Source organism: Pituophis catenifer, unplaced genomic scaffold (genome assembly GCF_029215685.1).
Source record: "Pituophis catenifer annectens isolate HBS135680 unplaced genomic scaffold, rPitCat1.0.hap2 SCAF_17, whole genome shotgun sequence".
NCBI lineage: Eukaryota > Metazoa > Chordata > Lepidosauria > Squamata > Colubridae > Pituophis > Pituophis catenifer.
This window is the reverse complement of record NW_027256897.1, coordinates 1,105,064-1,122,818: the sequence shown is the minus strand read 5'-3', so window position 1 is coordinate 1,122,818 and position 17,755 is coordinate 1,105,064. Positions and strand designations below refer to the sequence as shown.

The 17,755-nt window shown below is 44.7% G+C and overlaps 1 protein-coding gene across 4 annotated transcripts; it reads right to left on the bottom strand.

Moving 5' to 3' along the window:
• Nucleotides 1-1,911: 1,911 nt before the first annotated feature.
• On the bottom strand, nt 1,912-17,357 carry MIGA2 (mitoguardin 2). 4 transcript variants are annotated; one of them, XR_011601117.1, is made up of 17 exons: nt 17,256-17,313; nt 15,763-15,962; nt 14,887-15,097; nt 14,160-14,272; nt 13,013-13,133; nt 12,719-12,855; nt 11,826-11,940; nt 9,589-9,692; nt 9,160-9,275; nt 8,622-8,694; nt 8,065-8,151; nt 7,626-7,724; nt 6,974-7,108; nt 6,703-6,756; nt 5,739-5,855; nt 4,632-5,164; nt 1,912-4,193 (listed from the first exon to the last, which is right to left on the bottom strand). XR_011601117.1 is itself a non-coding variant. In XM_070955704.1 (16 exons), exons 2-16 carry the CDS (start codon nt 15,856-15,858, stop codon nt 4,964-4,966), a joined length of 1,779 nt encoding a protein of 592 aa, XP_070811805.1. In that variant the 5' UTR covers nt 15,859-15,962; nt 17,276-17,357; the 3' UTR covers nt 1,912-4,963. The 4 variants fall into 4 exon arrangements, 3 of the variants coding, with proteins under 3 accessions (XP_070811805.1, XP_070811804.1, XP_070811806.1); XM_070955704.1 differs by having other exon boundaries at nt 1,912-5,164; nt 17,276-17,357; XM_070955703.1 differs by having other exon boundaries at nt 1,912-5,164.
• Between the last annotated feature and the right edge of the window lie 398 nt (nt 17,358-17,755).

Genomic DNA, 17,755 nt, shown 5'->3' with positions numbered 1-17,755 from the left:
TTCTCGTAAAACACAGGGGTTTTTGTGTGTATTCACACCGCACAATGACTTCAAGGATTCGTAACAAGAGAAAATTCATTTTTCCCGTTTCTTCTTCCTCTCTTCCGGGCACCATCTGCACGAGATCAATTCCCCGGAGACAGTCAATACAATTAGCAGGCAAGCCAAGCCAGAACGGAGCAGAAGAAAACAAGATGCAGAAACAATAAAAGCAAATTATCTTGGGTCGTTAGCTATATTATTGACCCCGGCGGAAATGAGAAAAAGTTGGTCGGTCGCCAGAAGTATTTAGTGCCATATTTTTTAAAAAAAAAAAATGCTGAACTAGAGGTCAATTAATTCAGTAAATACACAAATAGGGAAACGTGAGATGGCTCTCTAGAAAATCAAAGTAAGAATTTCATCGCCACCAGTCCGGAGACTCTGTGCAGAAGATAAAATGAAACAGAGAAATTGTTTGTAATGAGATCTGCTTGGGTGGCTTGCACAAATCCCGGCCAATTGTTGTTTGTTAGTCCTCAATTTACAACCGTTCATTTAGTGACCATTTAAACTTACAATGTCACTGAAAAAAGTGACTGATAACCGTTTTTCACACTTATGATTGTTACAGCATCCCCCCAGTCACCTGATTTTTCCTATTGATTTTGCAGTCATTCAGTGTGAAAAAGTGTCATAAGTCTTTTTTTTTCCAGTGCCGTTATAACTTCAAACAGTCACTAAACAAATGGTTGTAAGTCAAGGACCATCTGCATATTGATGCTGTCCTATGTTAGTCATCCTTACTTTCATTTTCAAGTGTATGCCACTCTCCAAAAAGAGTTAACTGATCCAGTCAACCACCTTTGGGGCTAAATTGAACCCCAAGTCAAGAGTCACACCCAGAATTAAACTTCCTCCAGCCTTGTGTTAGTGACATGAAAACCTTTCTTGCTCTCTTCTCAGAAAGGCAGGAAACCAAAAAGCCTTACATACATTCTCTTAGTGCAGGGGTCTGCAACCTTAAACACTCAAAGAACCATTTGGACCCGTTTCCCACAGAAAAGAAAACACCGGGAGCCACAAAACCCTTCCCGTGCCTGACTATTTCCTGAGCGGCCACAAAACTAGCATATGTAGTTGAATTAAACTTGTTTTCTTCTGAAACATTTATTTTCTTGGATTTATCCATGGTTGGCCTACCAGGGGACAGAAAAGCTCAATAAATCGCTTGCTGGCAGATGTCGCACATTGGCGGTTGTGATGCATATTTTGAGTAACAGGGAGCCGCAGCAGAGGGGTGAAAGAGCCACATGCGGCTCCAGAGCTGCAGGTTGCTGACCCCTGTCCTAGTGCAAGGAATCACTTCCAGTAGGTTAGTGGATGATGGGTTTCGATAGGAGCACAAGCAAAACTGGAGAGAGCTTTAAAAAAAATCACCACCACTTCGACTAAATTGAAAGAGGAGGAAAAAGGAGAACATTCCAGACCAGTTTAACAATAAAGAAAATGTTTATTTGATTTTTTTTTTTCAGTGCTAAAAGTTCTAATAGGATAGAAAAGTTTTAGTTGCAAAAGGGAATGAGAAGCATAAACGCGTCGATCACGGAAAGGGAGGGAGAAATAAAGTCCAAGCAACCAAAATAACGAGGCACAAAAATTATATTCAACTCCTTCCACATTCCCAGGTAATATTCTCCGAAATTAAAGTTTCCTCTTCTTTTAACAAAAAAGGAAGGCGTTTCCGATTTATTAGATCGGTGTTCCTTGGTAACTTTAAGATGTGTGGATTTCAACTCCCAGAATTTCTCAATTTCAAAGCTTGAAATCCATACATCTTAAAGTTACCAAGGCAGAAAAACACTGCTTTAGATCTTGATGAACTATATAATTCCCAGAATATTGTTCTTTCCCCCCCACCCTCTCCTCTCCCCCTACATCCCACGGACACATGATGTTCAGGATTTAGCAATATCCAAGGATCACAATCTCTCCACCATCCTTTTGATTTGCAGGCAGGAAAATCAACTTTTCCCAGGCTGAAAAATGTCCAGATCTGTAGGAAAAGTTAGCCATGACGGTTGGGAACTCTTATCGGCTACTCAAAAAGTGCCAAGGTCACTGGTCAATTGGTCACACCAAGTGAGCAAAAGGAGCCAGTCGACTTGGGTACAAGAAGCCACCACTGAATACCCAGGGTTGATGGAAGCAAGATTTTTTTAAAAAATCAGCCCTGATCAGCTGATTTCTGTCTTGCACAAAGCTGATCTTCCAGCTTTGATCAAAGCAGATTCTGATCAACCTGATCAGCTGATTTCCATCTTGGTTTTTCATCCAGCAACCGGCCCAACCATGCTCATGCTGATCTCAAGATTTAGCATGAGTATCTTTGCCCACAAATAGCTTGCTCCGCCATCCCAGGTCCAAAACTGGAAAAAACAAGCAAACCACCTGAGGACTCTGGGAATTCCTTCCGGGTAAATTAGGCACCACAAAAAGTTGCATGAAAAGTTGATAGCTCAGATCTTTAAACCATTAATCCGTGACTCGTATGGGTAGGAATGCAAGGGGCACCTCGGAGCAAACATTTAACTTCAGAGCAGGGTTCAAAAACCAATATAAATCCGGGAGGAATGATTATGACACTTGATCTATATTCTTGATACATTCTCATGCTTCCAAAAACTCTTCACTACTCCTCAGAATTAAAAAAAAGGAAACAATTGTGGCAGTCACCAAACTGTACTTTTGAATTTGTCCTTGCAAATCGGAGTTTTTTCTTGGGTGAGATAAGTTCGAAACGAGGTCTCCTCAAACAACAGAAAGCCAGACTTAAGTCAAGAGAAGCTAAAGCCTAACACAAACATTTAGTTTCCAGCCATTCACATTCAACACTCAAAGTTTCTCAATTCGAAACTAGAATTTGTTACGCGTCGATCTCAAAGGCTGCCTTTGGAACCTGTTGCAAGAAATGAAGTTAAAATATGTTCCATTAAAAGACTCAGGATGCAAAACAGAAAATCACTTTCGTCCCATGTTGAGTGTGGAAAACTCAACAATTCAGCCTCAAAACGTTGATTTGTTTGAAAGTCAACCCAACTGCTTCAATAATAGCAGTTAAAAGGAGATTTAAAAGCGCCTTAGCCAGTGTAATGAGCTAAGACAGTGTTTCTCAACTGTGACAACTTTTAAGACGTGTGGACTTCAGCTTCTAGAATCCCCCAACCAATATAGGTATGCTGTTTGGGAGATTCTAGGAGCTAAAGTCCATATATCTTAAAAGTTGCCAAGGTTGAGAAACACTGCTTTAAGACCATAATCTACCCTGTTGAAAAATCTCAGTGCATCTACAACTTGGAACATTCTCATCCAGCGGAATTTCATTTGCCCTCTCACCCAGGGGGGACTACAAACAAGAAGTTTAGGGGTTTCACTTGACCCACTTAAAGCAGGACTATCCTAAGTATCTCAAAATTGCATCTCACCATCCCTAACCATAGACAGTTTTTTTTTTTAACTTCCTCAAATCTACCCCCCAAGTACTGCATTCAGGATTATTTTAATGCAATCAACTACGTCTCTTGATGAAGGGTCAGTGAATACTTGGCCAACCAAACTCCACAAGGTCAAGTTGAGAACATCGATTCGTCCAAATCTACAATCAAGAAGCTGGGAGTTTTGTATTCAATTCCCCCATCTTTGGGAAAAGAAGGTGCCTTCAGTTTGATGGAGAAATTCATCAATAAATATTTTTTTAACTGAATCGAAATTTTGCAAGTTCGTAAATAAATATTTGTTGATGAACTTGCAGAATTTCAATTCTGCAAAAACTACAGTCAGGCAATTTTGAATTCAATTTCCCCCCATTGCTGGGAGAAGAAGGTGCGTTCAGATTGGTGGAGAAAATCCCCCGTTTTTGGAATATGACCACGAAGATGCCAGAGAAAATAAAATTGGAAGTTTTAGAGCAAAACATTTCTTGCAAGACTTTACTGAACATTTGATCTTTTTCAGAAGGCACAGTGAGATCCAACCTACCTTTCCTTCTTTCTCTTTCTCTTTCCTTCCTTCTCTTTCTTTCTTTCCTTCTTTCTCTTTCTTTCTCTCTCTCCTTCCTTCTCTTCCTTCTTTCTCTTCCTTTCTTCCTTCCTTCCTTCCCCACCCATCTTCTCCATAGAGGGTCTTTCATCCGAGACCATCATATGTGCGAGAATCTTTATTTTAAGAAAGGTTATTAAAAGTTTGACTCTACATATAGACTAGTGTTTTTCACTCTTGGCCACTTGAAGATAGGTGAACTTCAGTTCCCAGAATTCTCCAGCCAGCATGCCAATTAGAACATTCCGGGAATTGAAGTCCACCCATCTTCAAGTGGCTGAGGTTGAAGAATGCTGATATAGACACAATAAAATAAAGTCAGTTAAAAAAAAATTAAATCAGAATTTTCCAAATCAAAGGAGCAAAAGGTCTCTACAGATCTACCAGGTCTCTCCCCACTTGTCTTTCTTTTTGGCCATCAAATTTCACAGGGAAAAAAAAGTGTCCTCGTGCACTAATCTCACAACAGGAATATTAGTCAGGGGTTCGGTCACAATTTATGCAAGTGTTAAATAACTAGAAACAGACATGGCTGATTGGCAAAAACTTCCCACCTGGATAATGCTGGACGCATCTGGGGCTGTTAAACAGTCTTTAAATCAGTGTTTTTCTATCGTGGCGATTTTAAGATGCCTGGACCAGCTCCCAGAATTCCCCAGCCAGCTCTGCTGGCTGGGAAATTCTAGGATTTGAAGTCCACCTCTCTTAAAAGTTGCCAAGGTGGAGAACCACAGTTCAAAATTGCTTTTAAGTTAGACCATTCAAATAGAGAATGTTTTGCTGCAATCCGTCCTCAGCCTCCAAACTAGGGAGGCCGGTTGTCCTTCAAAAGGAGAAAAACAAAACAATTCATAAGCCCCAAACAGTCCTGTCCGAGCCAGCAAGCTTAGCTGAAGCTGTGGAAGGACATGTCATCATTTTGCAAAGTCCCATTGATCTCTGGAATGGTCTCCACTCCTAAGTAGCCGAGCAGGATGTCACTGCGACGCCGTGATAGCTGAAGGATGTCTTCGGCCAATAAAGTCACCGTTGTGTACCTTACAATGTCCAGGTCAAACATGTCTTTCAGATATTGCAAAATCTGGTGCTGGAGAAAAAGATGATTATTTATTTATCATAAGGCACATTCACATTTCAATAAAAGCACAGGGGATGAAAAAATATGAAATACAAAAATCTAAAATATTAGATTTTTAGATTACAGATATAATTTTTTTCCTTCACATTTTTTTTTGCAGCCTGTTCATCCGGGCAATCTCCTTGGCTATATCACAATCGCATCATATTAACGAGAGAGAAAGAGGGATAAAGGATTGTGGTTTCGAGCCATTTAAAAACAAAAATCACATAAGGATTTTTTTTCTCTTTAACTGACCGCATATCCTTTGCCATCTTCAACTCGATAGATAGATAGATAGATAGATAGATAGATAGATAGATAGATAGATAGATAGATAGATGACATGGATAGACAGACATGGATAGACAGAAGACATAGATAGATATGAGAGAGAGAGGGGGGGAGGGAGGGAGATGAGATAGATCTACAGATAGATAGATACAGATAGAGTAGATAAAGATGATAGATAGATAGATAGATACAGATAGAGTAGATAGATAAAGATGATAGATAGATTAATTGATTTTAAAAGAACATTTACCTTGAAAAAACTGCAGACTTCAAAAAGCTGTTGTTTGGGCCCCAGGAATCCGAAAGCCAGGACTGGGCTGACGTGCTCCGATACGGAGTAAAAATGAGATATAAAACCATCCGGAACCTAAAACAGAAACGGAGAAGGGAAAAGATGGATCGGTTGCCACTTCTGATTTTAAAAGTTAAACACGTTATAAACCGCACGTATCTCACGCAAAAACTGCAAACTCTTAGCTGGCAAAAGTTGCTCTGAAAACACAGAAACCAAGAATGCCAGTTCTTGGGAAATCCACCGGGATGTGTATCATAGGAGCGCAGAATCCAGACTGCAGAAAATCCTTAATCCGGCCCAACCATAGAGAAGCAAATTCAAATGGGCTTATTCCTTGAGAAGGAATTTTCCCTCGTCAACTAGTAGAGGTAATCCTCGAATTACGACTGTAATGGAGCCTGCCCATTACGGCTGTACGTCTTGGTGGTTGTAAGCAGATCGATCACATGACCGAACCCAATTTTGTGACCTTCCTTCTGGCGGTCGTAGAGTGAATGCCGAGTTGTTAAGTGAAGGGGTCGTCGATAAATGAACCCATGTTTTGCTATGGAGGTGGTTTTGCCAGAAACCAGAAGTATAACCGCCAGTTTTCAGCAAAACCATCATAAAATGAAGCAACATGGTTATGCTGCAAACAGCCATAAATTGGACCATCAGAATTTCGAACACCTAAGTAGGTCCATCAGAACTTCAAATGGCCACTAAGTGAGCCGTCGTAAGTCGAGGGCTACCTGCCTGACAAGCTACCACCTGAAGAGGGCCAGAAAGTTTCCTCTCTGAATAACTTTAGCAGATCCTGCAAGGGACTGAGTAGTCTAGATGACTACCAAGGCCCCCTCCCATCCTTTCGTCCTAAGAACTGGACAAAGGAGAGAGGGAAGCTCAGGACTGGATCTGATTCTCCCTCGTTCTCACGTACCATTAGAAGCCGCCTCTTCGCCTTCAGAACCGACCAGCAAGCGGTCGCGAGAGCCTGGAGTGAAAAGAAAACCGATTATTTTTGCCTCTTGTTTAAACCCGTCTATAAATTGAATTCGCCTTTCCTGCAAGGGCCACTAAGACAGCTGCATTATAGCGGCATCCTTAGCTTCTGTGCCTAAACTAGGTTGGCCTGGAGCCCTCACCTGCCGTGCCCCCTTAACTCCGAGGGTCCCGTTCCTACCCACCCACCCCCCCCCCTGGAAATGCACCGTCTCCTTGAAGCTGTCCGAGAGCCAGCGGTTACGCAGGATGGCCACAACGGAGGACGGCGGGTTCTCCAGATCTTCTAGAGCGTCCATGAGGATGAAGTCCAAGGTGATATCGAAGAAATTCATGCAGACCACCTGAGGGACGGACGAGAGACAATCCACGTTTATTCACCCAAACTGCAGCAAACCTCCGTAATTCCCCCATCTCCGGGATCCAACTGGTCCTAGTTTGATTAATCGTATCATTATAGCCCCCTCCCCTGCACTATTTGGGGGGAGGTCTTGATTAAGGTGGGTCAAATAAACCAGTAACAAAGTTGACCACAAAGCTAAGTGGAGAGAAAGATCTGTCCATGAAGGTTTCAAAAGGACAAAAGATTTATTATCAAGTCAATCCGGGGTGCCACCACCAGAAAGGCCTTGTCTTAGTACTACAGGTAGTCCTCATTTAGTGACCACAATTGTCAGGGGTAAGCCCAGCCAATGCTAGCCTATTCCAGAAACTCTGGTTTCTATGCTGCCTAAACCTAAGTCATGGCTGGCTTGTATAAATCCTGTTTTTCAAAACAGATGCAGGACTATTACAAAAGTTCCATGAAACCCCTTTCGTTCCTTTGAGCAGAACCAGGTAGAAGACAAGCCCAACACTCACCCCTCGCCCTTCCAGTTCCTTCTGCGTGGTTGGCCAGGTCTCCTGTCTCAGCGTGTAGCGCAGCATCTCATCGTACCTTTCAAGGAAACCCTTAGTGTTCTAGAAGAGCAGAAATCAAGAGGAAACCAACCCAAAACTCAACAGGTGAAACCAGACAGACTTCCTTGTTGCTTCTCAATCGGTTCCATGAAGTCCAGAGGTTTCCTCAGATCTAGTTTGCTTAGTGAACTCTGATCTCACAGAGATTTATCTTTGGAGAAGGTCCTCAGAAGATCTTCGGTAGACCACTAGAAGATCTCAAGATGTTACTGTAAAAACATTTGTCGCACTACACTGAGCAGACCCTGTGGTAGGTCCCAACCCACTTCTTTGGAGACCCATAGATTCTCTCCCCCACCCCCCAGCACAATCACAGAACCCTTTCATAGTTGGTCCTTACCTTCTCAGCCTTGGTCATCAGCCCCATCACCATGCGTTTGCCCACCTCCCCAAAAAACGTCTGGTTGTTCTCCACCATCAACAGCTCCTGTGAAGGGATCAGCCCATTGGAAACCACGGTTCCTTGGATGGGAGTTCAAATTCAGCACTTTGGAGGGTTCGTACGTACTCTCATGGGAGGTCCATTGTGACTTGCAAGCAAGCCAATTCTTTCTGGACCAGGTATGGCAGTAAGGCCAACTTCCTTCCACTCCCAAATTGCCATTCCTCAGATTCAGGGACTCCAGAAAGAACAGACATTAAAGGCAGGGTTGGCCCCAAGCCTTGAGGGACAACTAGCTCCAAGGGAGAATCAGCTTCAACGTTTCTAGAGAAGACCAGCTTTGAGGTCTCCAGAGCAAACAAGCTTCAAGAGAGGACTAGCTTCAAGATGTGTCCAGAGGAAAACAGCTTCAAGGCAGAACAAGCTTCAAGATCTCCAGAGAAGACCAGCTTTCAAGTCTCCAGGGAAGACCAGCTTCAAGAGAGGACTAACTTCCAAGGTCTCCACGTACCCACCTGAAAAGCTTGTCTGATGCAGTGAAGCTTGGCCAGGAAATCATGGTCACTGTAGCACCCCAAAAGCTCTGTGCTGGAAGAGGAGAAGGTTTGGTGGTGAGGTGGGAGAACAGAGAACATCTGGACTAGCTTTCCCAGCCTGATGTCCTCCCAACCTTGAGATTACAAATTTTGAAAGATGGAAGCCTAGGAATCTCAGCTTCACCACATACTCCTGGAATGGGGAACCAGGAGAATCTGGAACTCTTGAGATCTGTGATTTGACCCATCCTCCAAATATCTTGGCATTTCAACTCCCAGAATTCTCTACCTATAGAACCAAGAGCTAGGAACTCTTGAGGACTATGCCCTTGATACATTTGGAAGGGTCTAACTAACGAACGTTGTGTTGGCTACATTCAGTTTGAGATAAGGAGTAAGAGTAAGGAACAAGCTAAAATCTCTCCATGAAAGTCCAAAGGTCCATCAGATCCATAGTGACCTTGATGCCACACCAGGGGGAGATAAATATCCTAAGGCCCACCTACCCCGAACTCACCGAAAGGTCCTGCACAAAACCAATCCATCCTTCACCAACTGCAACGCTTCTTCGTAGGCAACAGCTGGCTTAGAAGGCTGGTATGGGGTCTTCTCAATTTCCAGGGCGTCAAAAATCTGAGGTAAAAAAGCAGAAACCATCAGATTTCTTAAACATTAGAGGTCCCCAAGGGGCTCCTCAAAGACATATCACAATTATAAACCAAGCCAAAAGCAGCTTGGTATTTGTAGCCTTGACTACTACTTAAGACTTTTCGTATGGGGCAGTCCTAGGAGACTGCTCGGAAACTTCAATCTTGACTATTTAAATACAGGATGTCATGTTTTCCGGCAAAGCCATTTAGAGCCACATCGCTCTAAGAGATGGGACAGCCGTACAAATATAATGAATAAGTAAAGAAGGAAAAACACGGCACAGGGTTCAAATTACCTCCGCGGCGGAGAAAAAGGATTCCTCGGAGGTCACGCTTTCTTCCTCATCACCTTGTTGACGCCTTAGAGACTGTTCGGTCAGTGGGAACATCAGAGTTTGCTCTAAGAGAGAGGATAAGAAAAATTTTGAGGTGTTAACAGTGGTTTATTTGAGTCACGGGCAGCATAAAACCAGGAACACCACAGCCTTCCTGGAAGACAAACCAACATTTTAGAAACCATCTCGGTACAAGTAAAATACAATGAAAATAAAATTGTTGACATCAAATTGTGAGTTAAAAGGGGGTCCTTGGTGCTGTCCGAGCTTGCTTGTTTTCTTGAAGACCTTTCATTACCTGGACAAGGTAACATCATCAGGGCAAGTAAGGAGTGCGGTTTGTTCTCGGTTTATATTCTGGGGGTTTGCCCTGTCTGGATGGGTGGGAGAGATCTTAAAGAGATTCTTTGGTTGGGCTCTTTATTGTTGGCTCTTTGGCAGTTCCTTGATTGGGGAATTTTTTAGTTCTTAAGTGTTGGTCTGAAGTTAACCTTGGCGTTATCTATGTTGATCTGGGTGCTGATTGCTGGTGGAGAGTGCTGGAGTCTTTTTTTGTTCCTTTTTGGGCTTTTGCATAGTCCATAGATAACTGTTAATGTCTATGTGCCTATTGATGGCTAATTAAAGACCCAAGCACCTCTCCACCAGCAATCAGTACCCAGATCTACATAGATTAACTCAAAAGTTAACATCAGTTGGGGAAGAAATGGAGGGAGTGACAGATTTTATTTTCCTGGGCTCCAAGATGACCGCAGATGGGGCCTGCAGCCAAGAAATGAAAAGACGCTTGCTCCTGGGGAAGAAAGCTATGGCAAATCTAGACAGCCTACTAAAAAGCAGACATCACCCTGCCAACAAAAGTATGTATAGTCAAGGCTACGGTTTTCCCAGTTGCAATGGATGGCTGTGAAAGTTGGACCATAAGGAAGGCTGAGCACCAAAGAATGGAGGCCTTTGAACTCTGGTGCTGGAGAAGACTCCTGCGAGTCCCTTGGACTGCAAGGCCATCCAACCGGTCAGTCCTAGAGGAGATCAACCCTGACTGCTCTTTAGAAGGCCAGATCCTGAAGAGGAAGCTCAAATGCTTTGGCCACCTAATGAGAAGGAAGGACTCCCTGGAGAAGAGCCTGATGCTGGGAACGATGGAGGGCAAAAGAAGAAGGGGATGGCAGAGAAGGAGGTGGCTGGATGGAGTTACTGAAGCAGTTGGTGTGAGCTTCAATGGACTCCAGAGGATGGTAGAGGACAGGGAGGCCTGGAGGAACGTTGTCCATGGGGTCGCGATGGGTAGGACACGATTTCGCAACCAACAACAACAATCAAGTAGACAGTACCCCAATCAAAGAACTGCCAAAGAACCATCAGTAAATAGCCCTGCCAAAGAATCTCTAAGACCGCTCTCCACCCACACAGATAGCCAATATAAACTGACAACAAACAGCTCTCCTTACTAGTGTTGGAAGAAATATCCTTCTGGGTTCAGCTCCAAGTGGGGAAAAAGACACTGGAAACATGGAGACTGCTTGGAAAGATGGTTTAACGGTGGACAGGATCACATGGCTTGAGTTCCTGAACAGAAAAAGGGATGAGATACATGGAGTCCCCGGGTTTTATGCTCTCTCTGGCTTTGAACTTCCTGGGGCCCCGAAAGAGTCTCCTGATTGGTTGTCAGACTCCCAGGGGGTGGGGGTCTTAGCTAGCCTTGCTGGCTGATGTAATCTCCCCAGGTGCCATGTGGTGAGTTTCTGTCCTAAAGGGTCTCATTGTGTTAGTTTCTGTTGCTATTGTGTTGCAGATGCGTTTCAAAGATTGAGTTTCTGCCTCTGGCCCATTGACAAAGGGTGGGGGTGGGAAGGTGGGAGCTGCTTTGTCTTTAAAATATGCTTCTCCATTTCTCATACAGGGAAACATAATATGCTGCCTTTTTAATATTTCCCAAAATATTTCATTCCTCTAGGAAAGGGGTGGGTGCTAACTTCCTACAATCGCATTGATGATGTTACCAAGTTGGGTACTGAAACATCTGCAAGAAAACAAGCATTGACCCCGAGCTACAAAGATTCTCCTTTATTAAGCTGGCTGAGGAATTCTGGAAGCTGAAGTCCACAAGTCTTAAAGTTGCCAGGTTTGGAGACTTCCTGGTCTTGAATTAGGACACGGTCAGTTTCTCCCGGAATTAGGAAACTGTCTCTACTTACCTAAATCAAGTAACATGTTATCGGCCGACAGGCTGGATCCAAATTCCTCCTGCAGGTTATAGGCCCGGTAGAGGAGCAATTCCAGCTTGTCTGCAAATTCTTTTTTCTGAGATTCCTGCAGCAAAAAAGACAGACGTGGCTGCACACGACATAAAATGAGGATCAGCGGCCTTCGGGAACCAAAATTCCGGATATGGGTACTTAAGCCTCTGTTAATAGTGTACCCGTATTTTTTGGAGTATAAGATGCACTTTTTCCCCCCCTAAAAGAGGGTGAAAATTTGGATGCGTCTTATACACTGAATGCTGCCCCCCCACCTTTGGCCTCTGTCTCCCAGCAATTTGCCTCCTTGCAGCAAACAGCCCATTTCAGCTTCAACACAGCCTGCTTAGCACAAGCAGCTGATTGTCGGTTGGATCGGCCTCCCGACCATCAGCTGTTTCAGCCTGCAGGGATTGCCATTGTCTATTGCTGTGCGGGCCTCCTGCAAGCAGGCAAATTGCTGGGAGGCAGATTTTTTTTTTCCTTGTGCTAATCAGGCTGTGCTGAAAATGAAACAGGCTGTTTGCTGCAAGGAGAAAAATTGCTGGGAGGCAGATTTTTTTTCTTGTTTTCCTCCCCAAAAAAGGTAGGTGCATTTTACAGCCCGAAACATCTTATACTCCAAAAAATACGGTAGCTTTGCAATAAAGTAGAATTTGCTCCTCTTGGTTGTCATTCCTGAATGATTTACCCAGCCATTTCTGCCAGGAAACGGTGCTGAAAATAAGCCAACTTGGTGATGGTGTCCATGCAGTCATCTCCAAAGGGATTCTAGATTTTACCAGCTCTGGGGCAGCATCTCCTGAACGCGATATTTCCCAGGAGACCCGAAATTGCCGAAGGATCCGTACCTCACAGAGATCTTCAGGCAGCAGCAGCTCTTCCTCTTTGGGGACGACCCACGAGGCAGAGAGGCTGGAGGGGTCCCTCTGACGGGCGGTCAGGGCCTGCTCCCACTTCTGCAGGGCCTCTTCAAACAGCTCCATGCCTGGCAAGGAAGAGAGACCCCCAAATGACCAGCAACAACCAGATTTGAGCCTCCTCTTGGCACCCGGCGTCCCCCTAAACTGATGTTTGCTAGGCTGAGGGATTCTGGGCGCTGAAGCCCACCCATGCTGGCTGGGGTATTCTGGAAACCCCTTTACCTTGAAAATAGAGGTTTTCTGCACTGCAATCCCCAGCAGCACCAGGGTCTTCTCCCCCCAAATGGGCTTCCCAGGGGGCTGCAGCAGCTGGGGTCGGGCTGGGGGAATTCACAACCGCCATCTAGAATGAGAAAAAACCCATGGGTTTTTCTGACAGATAACAGGAATGTCATCTGTCAGTCATCTCAAACGTACCAGTAAGCGATCTCAACTATTTGTATCCTGCCTTTATTATTATTACAAATAACTCAAGGCATTGAATATACCTTATACTCCTTCCTCCTCCTATTTTCCCTGCAACACCCCTGTGAAACATAAAATTGAAATTTTCAGGGAGGGAAGTCCTGGAAAAATGTTTAACTCAAGAGACTACCTTTTAATCTTTTGAAAAGCAAACCTGAGCTATCCTTTAAACAGAGGGAAGGTGGGGAGGTGTTTGAAGAAGAGAAAATAGGTATGTAAAGGTAAAGGTTCCCCTCGCACATATGTGCTAGTCATTCCTGACTCTAGGGAGCGGTGCTCATCTCCGTTTCAAAGCCAAAGAGCCAGCGCTGTCCGAGGACGTTCAGGGACTCCCTGTATTTCTATCCATAAATTTCTTTGCCTTTTTCAAACACGTTTCTTCTGCAGACAGGCAGCCTGTCATTCCACAGATGTTTATACAGGGAGGAATGCCACTATACTTACCATGCACCACATCCAGATATAAAACAACTCATTATCTAGTACTACTTCAAAACACTTGCAATTATCTTCAACTCACAATTTTCTGCAGGGGAGGATGAATTTTTAGCTAAAGGCTGTGACACAAACTGCAGTTTGTTAAGTTAGTAACAAGGTCGTTGAGTGAATCTGGCCTTCCCCATTGATTTTGCTGATCAGAAGGTCGCAGAAGCGAATCACATGACACCCCCCCCCCCCAGGACACTGCAACCGTCATAAGTCCATGCCAGTTGCCAAGTGTTTGAATTTTGATCAGGTGAACACGGGGAGGCTGCAACTGTTGTAACGGTGAGAAACGGTCATAAGTCAAAGTTGTAGCTTTGGAAGGTCACTAAATAAGCTGATGGAAGCCCAGGGACTACTTGTTGCAGCTGCTTCCCCTCACCAGGTGGGGCTGAAGGACCCCTCCCCAAGCATCTCTTACGGAGGCCAGGCTGTGCGAAGAGCTGGAATGCTTGCTGGGCTCCAGGGAGGAGATTCCACTTAGAGTGTCATTGCTTTTGCTGCTGGGACTCTGCAGCCGACGGCCGGAATAACCTGAAATTAGAGAAAATGCAAGTAAATGAGAGAGAGAGAGAGAAAAAAAAAAAACAAGTTTCTAGTGCACAACGCTGAAAGCCAACTGGGTGACTTTCAGCCGATCACCAGGAAGAGACGGTGAATTCTAGTCCCACCTAAAGGGACAAAAGCCAGCTGGGTGACTATGAACCCATTGCCAGGAGAGCGTGAGTTCTAGTCCTGCTTAGGTATGAAAGCTGTCTGGGTGTCTTTGAGCTACTCATTCTCTCCCAACGTCTCGCAAAGTTGTTGTTGCACGGAAAATAGGAGGACAAAGGAGTATTCGCTATATTTGTGACTTATAACAATAACTAGCTGGACGCTACGAAACTATGTGCTCGGGCTTGATAAACTGACACTTGCAGCCTGAAACTTAATGTGGAATGTGTAACTCTGTAGCATCAGAGTGTGTTAATATAATGCAACTGGCAGTTGGAACAGAGGGGGAGTAGAATGTCCCAGCCCACAGCATCCATCGGTATTCATCTGGCTAGCATCCTGTCAGTGTGTGAGAGAGTTGAGGGATGTTTGGAAACTCAAACAGTATTTGCTGTGTGAGCAACAAGGAAGGAGACAGCTTTGATCGTCATCACCTTTCTTCACCGAGGGCACCCGGCGGGTGGGCAAGATGGGTACCGGGACCACCAGAGGCTTAGTGCTGGACTTCTCTGGAGTTATTTGTTTCTTCCGTCGCCGTCGACGCTTTAACTGGTGCGCCGTCAAGGCCAAAGCCACCGTCCCGAGAGCCGTGGCGAAGAGCACCTTCCGGAGACCAGGAGTGAGTCTCAGAGCAGAGAAGGCCGACTTTAAGAGTGGGAGAAGCAAAACAAGGCAACTTTACCATCTATGCAAAGAAAAGGCTCACCCGTCGCACACCACACCAGAGTTGGACACTTTGATCGGTTCAACGGACACCCAACATCAAAAACGTCATCCAAAAAGCACAACAAAGAATGTTCTTTCTGCGTCAACTCAGGAAGCTCAAACTGCCCAAGGAGCTTCTCATCCAGTTCTACAGAGGAACTACTGAGTCTGTCATCTGCACTTCTATCACTGTCTGCTTTGGCTCTGCAACCCAACAAGACAGACACAGACTTCAGAGGATCATGAGAACTGCTGAAAAAACAATGGCTACCAACCTGCCAGCCCTGTTGTAACTTTGAATAGTCACTAAACGAATGGTTGTAAGTCAAAGACTAAACTCTATCAGATGGATTCATATTCTGTGCTAGCTGGGGAATTCTGGGAGTTGAAGTCCACACATCTTCAAGTTCTATCCATCTTTGAAAACTTCACGGTTTGGAGTTCAAAAAACAGACTAACTCCAAGCCAAACCACATCCCTCTGGAGTTAACAATGATGTGCAAAATCATGCGAGGTTCCTTAAACAAGCCAACATCACGTGTTTTAGACAGCCTGCTACGCTGTAAATCATTGTTAAAAATCTCTTCCCCCCCCCCTTCTTTTACCTGTCCAAATGTGGTGTAAAGAAAAACGGGAATCTCTGCTACGGTCATGGCCAAAGCCTGGATAATGGACATGCCCTCCGTCCTCTGAAAGGCCATGTTGGAAACGTGCTCGGGTTGTCGCCACCGAGGTTGTGCTGTTCACACAGCAGTCCAGCGTCGCGCAGGATCCAACCATCAGCCTTCGGAAGTGCATCTATTTCCTGGAGCAAAGGCAAAAAAATAGTTGGAAAAATGGTGGAAAACTCAAAGAGGAACAAGACACAAAACAGTTACACCAGAAGAACGAAAATGTTGGACCGGGTTAATTTTTAAAGTTCAGGACAAACTCCATTGGATGAAGATTTATTTACAACGTTTTTCAGAAATGCCAGAAGAGAGTCAGCACGGTTTATGGTTGTATGATAGATCAATCTCATTCCAGGTAGTCCTTAACTTATGACGAGGTGTGGCACTCCTAAATGTGACCAACTCAATTTTATTTATGTATTTATTCTCACAGGATCCGAGTTTGAAATGGCCCATTTCAACAATTCCCTGTTGCTCAGAAAGGGGGTGTTTTACGCTCAACACATACAAAAACATTTTTAATGCAAATTAGAGAACACAAATGAGAAAGTTTCTGATTTACTCCCTGATTACAATATCTCGTCCAGCCAGTCTCTGCAGAGCTCCTAACTAATACAAGCTGAGCCTAATTTATGGCAACTCCTTCTGGAAAACACATATGAAAAAAGGCTATATTATATCATACAACCTAATAGATAACCTCAAAGCTATGTCAAATCAATAACGAGGACACCATTCTTGCAATGGCTATTTTGATGCGCTATCGTTGCATCCCTAAATGACGAAATTATCAAGGTTTTTTTTTCCCGAATTGATGAAGTAAAGCTTGACATAACTCAAGGAAAGTTTTTGATGCACAACTGCCACTCAAATATCGTAATTTTTCTGGTTAGGATTTTTTTTTTCTCCAGAACATTTTTGTTCCTTTATTTTTTTCCCTTCTGGCTGAGAAGCCCCAAGCAAAATGGTGAGTTTAAAAGACCTTTCCTGTTTCCTTGCAAAGCCAGCCTTTGAAGCATCCAACCCATGCATAAAAAAAAGGCATCCCAGATAGACTGCTCCTGGACCTGGGGGCTCTACTCTTCATTTCCCCAGATTTTTTTTTTTCCTTTTCTTTGCTCACAGAAGAACCTGCTTAGCATGCACCGAAGAGACGGGGGCGAGAGGGCTTGCACACGCGAAACCGGCTGGTTGCGTGCCTTTTGCACATCTTTGCACTTTGCGGCTACCCCTGCCGCCTGCCTGTCAGCAAACCCGCTGGGCGTGCATAAATGATTAGCAGCTGTCACACACAATCCAAGGCGCCTGTTTGGGAGAGATCCACTTTCCCAGCCCCGGTAGAAAGCCGGCTATGCAAGAAAAAAAAGTCATCTTAAAACATTCCCCCCCCCACAACCCATAATGGAAGAGTCCGCCGCCCGTCTGACCTAAGCCAGGTAGCCAATACCATTCTCCTAATCGGGGGGAGCTCTCACCACACCGCTCCGCTCGCCATGGCTGCAGAAGGACAGCGTCTCCTTCCCGGTTCGATCGCAGCCGCGCAGACTAGCTTGTCTAATCTCCGCCTAGGGGCGGAGCCCCGGAGTGAGACCGCAGATTGCCAACCGTCCGAGCCAATTGAAACTGCACCCCGTCCCAGAGCGGACCAATAGCCACACTTTGGTCGCTTACCTTACTACTTACCGCAAGAGAATCTAGTGCGGTTGAGCAACCAAAGCGGCGTCCTTGTTTCCCCAATGGGAAAAGGAGGCGTAGCTTTAGAGCTGATTGGCTCCGGCCGCGACGTGGAAAGCGGAGGGGCGGGGCTCTTGTTAAAGGGGCAATGCCTTCTGCACTTGGCTAGAGGCTATGCCATGGGAATGAAATAAAAACAGGGACTAGAAACACGCAGGACTCTGGACCTTTCCTTTTTCCGCCCTTATTTGAA

What these genes read in the sequence shown, in the direction of transcription:
- MIGA2 (XM_070955704.1), bottom strand. Translation starts at nt 15,858, where the DNA reads ATGGCCTTTCAGAGGACGGAGGGCATGTCCATTATCCAGGCTTTGGCC. An exon ending in GGTGCCCTCGGTGAAGAAAG is followed by an intron (nt 14,273 to 14,886) that starts GTGATGACGATC and finishes CTCTAATTTCAG; the next exon opens with GTTATTCCGGCCGTCGGCTG. An exon ending in AAGTCTGCAGTTTTTTCAAG is followed by an intron (nt 5,165 to 5,738) that starts GTAAATGTTCTT and finishes CTTTTTCTCCAG; the next exon opens with CACCAGATTTTGCAATATCT.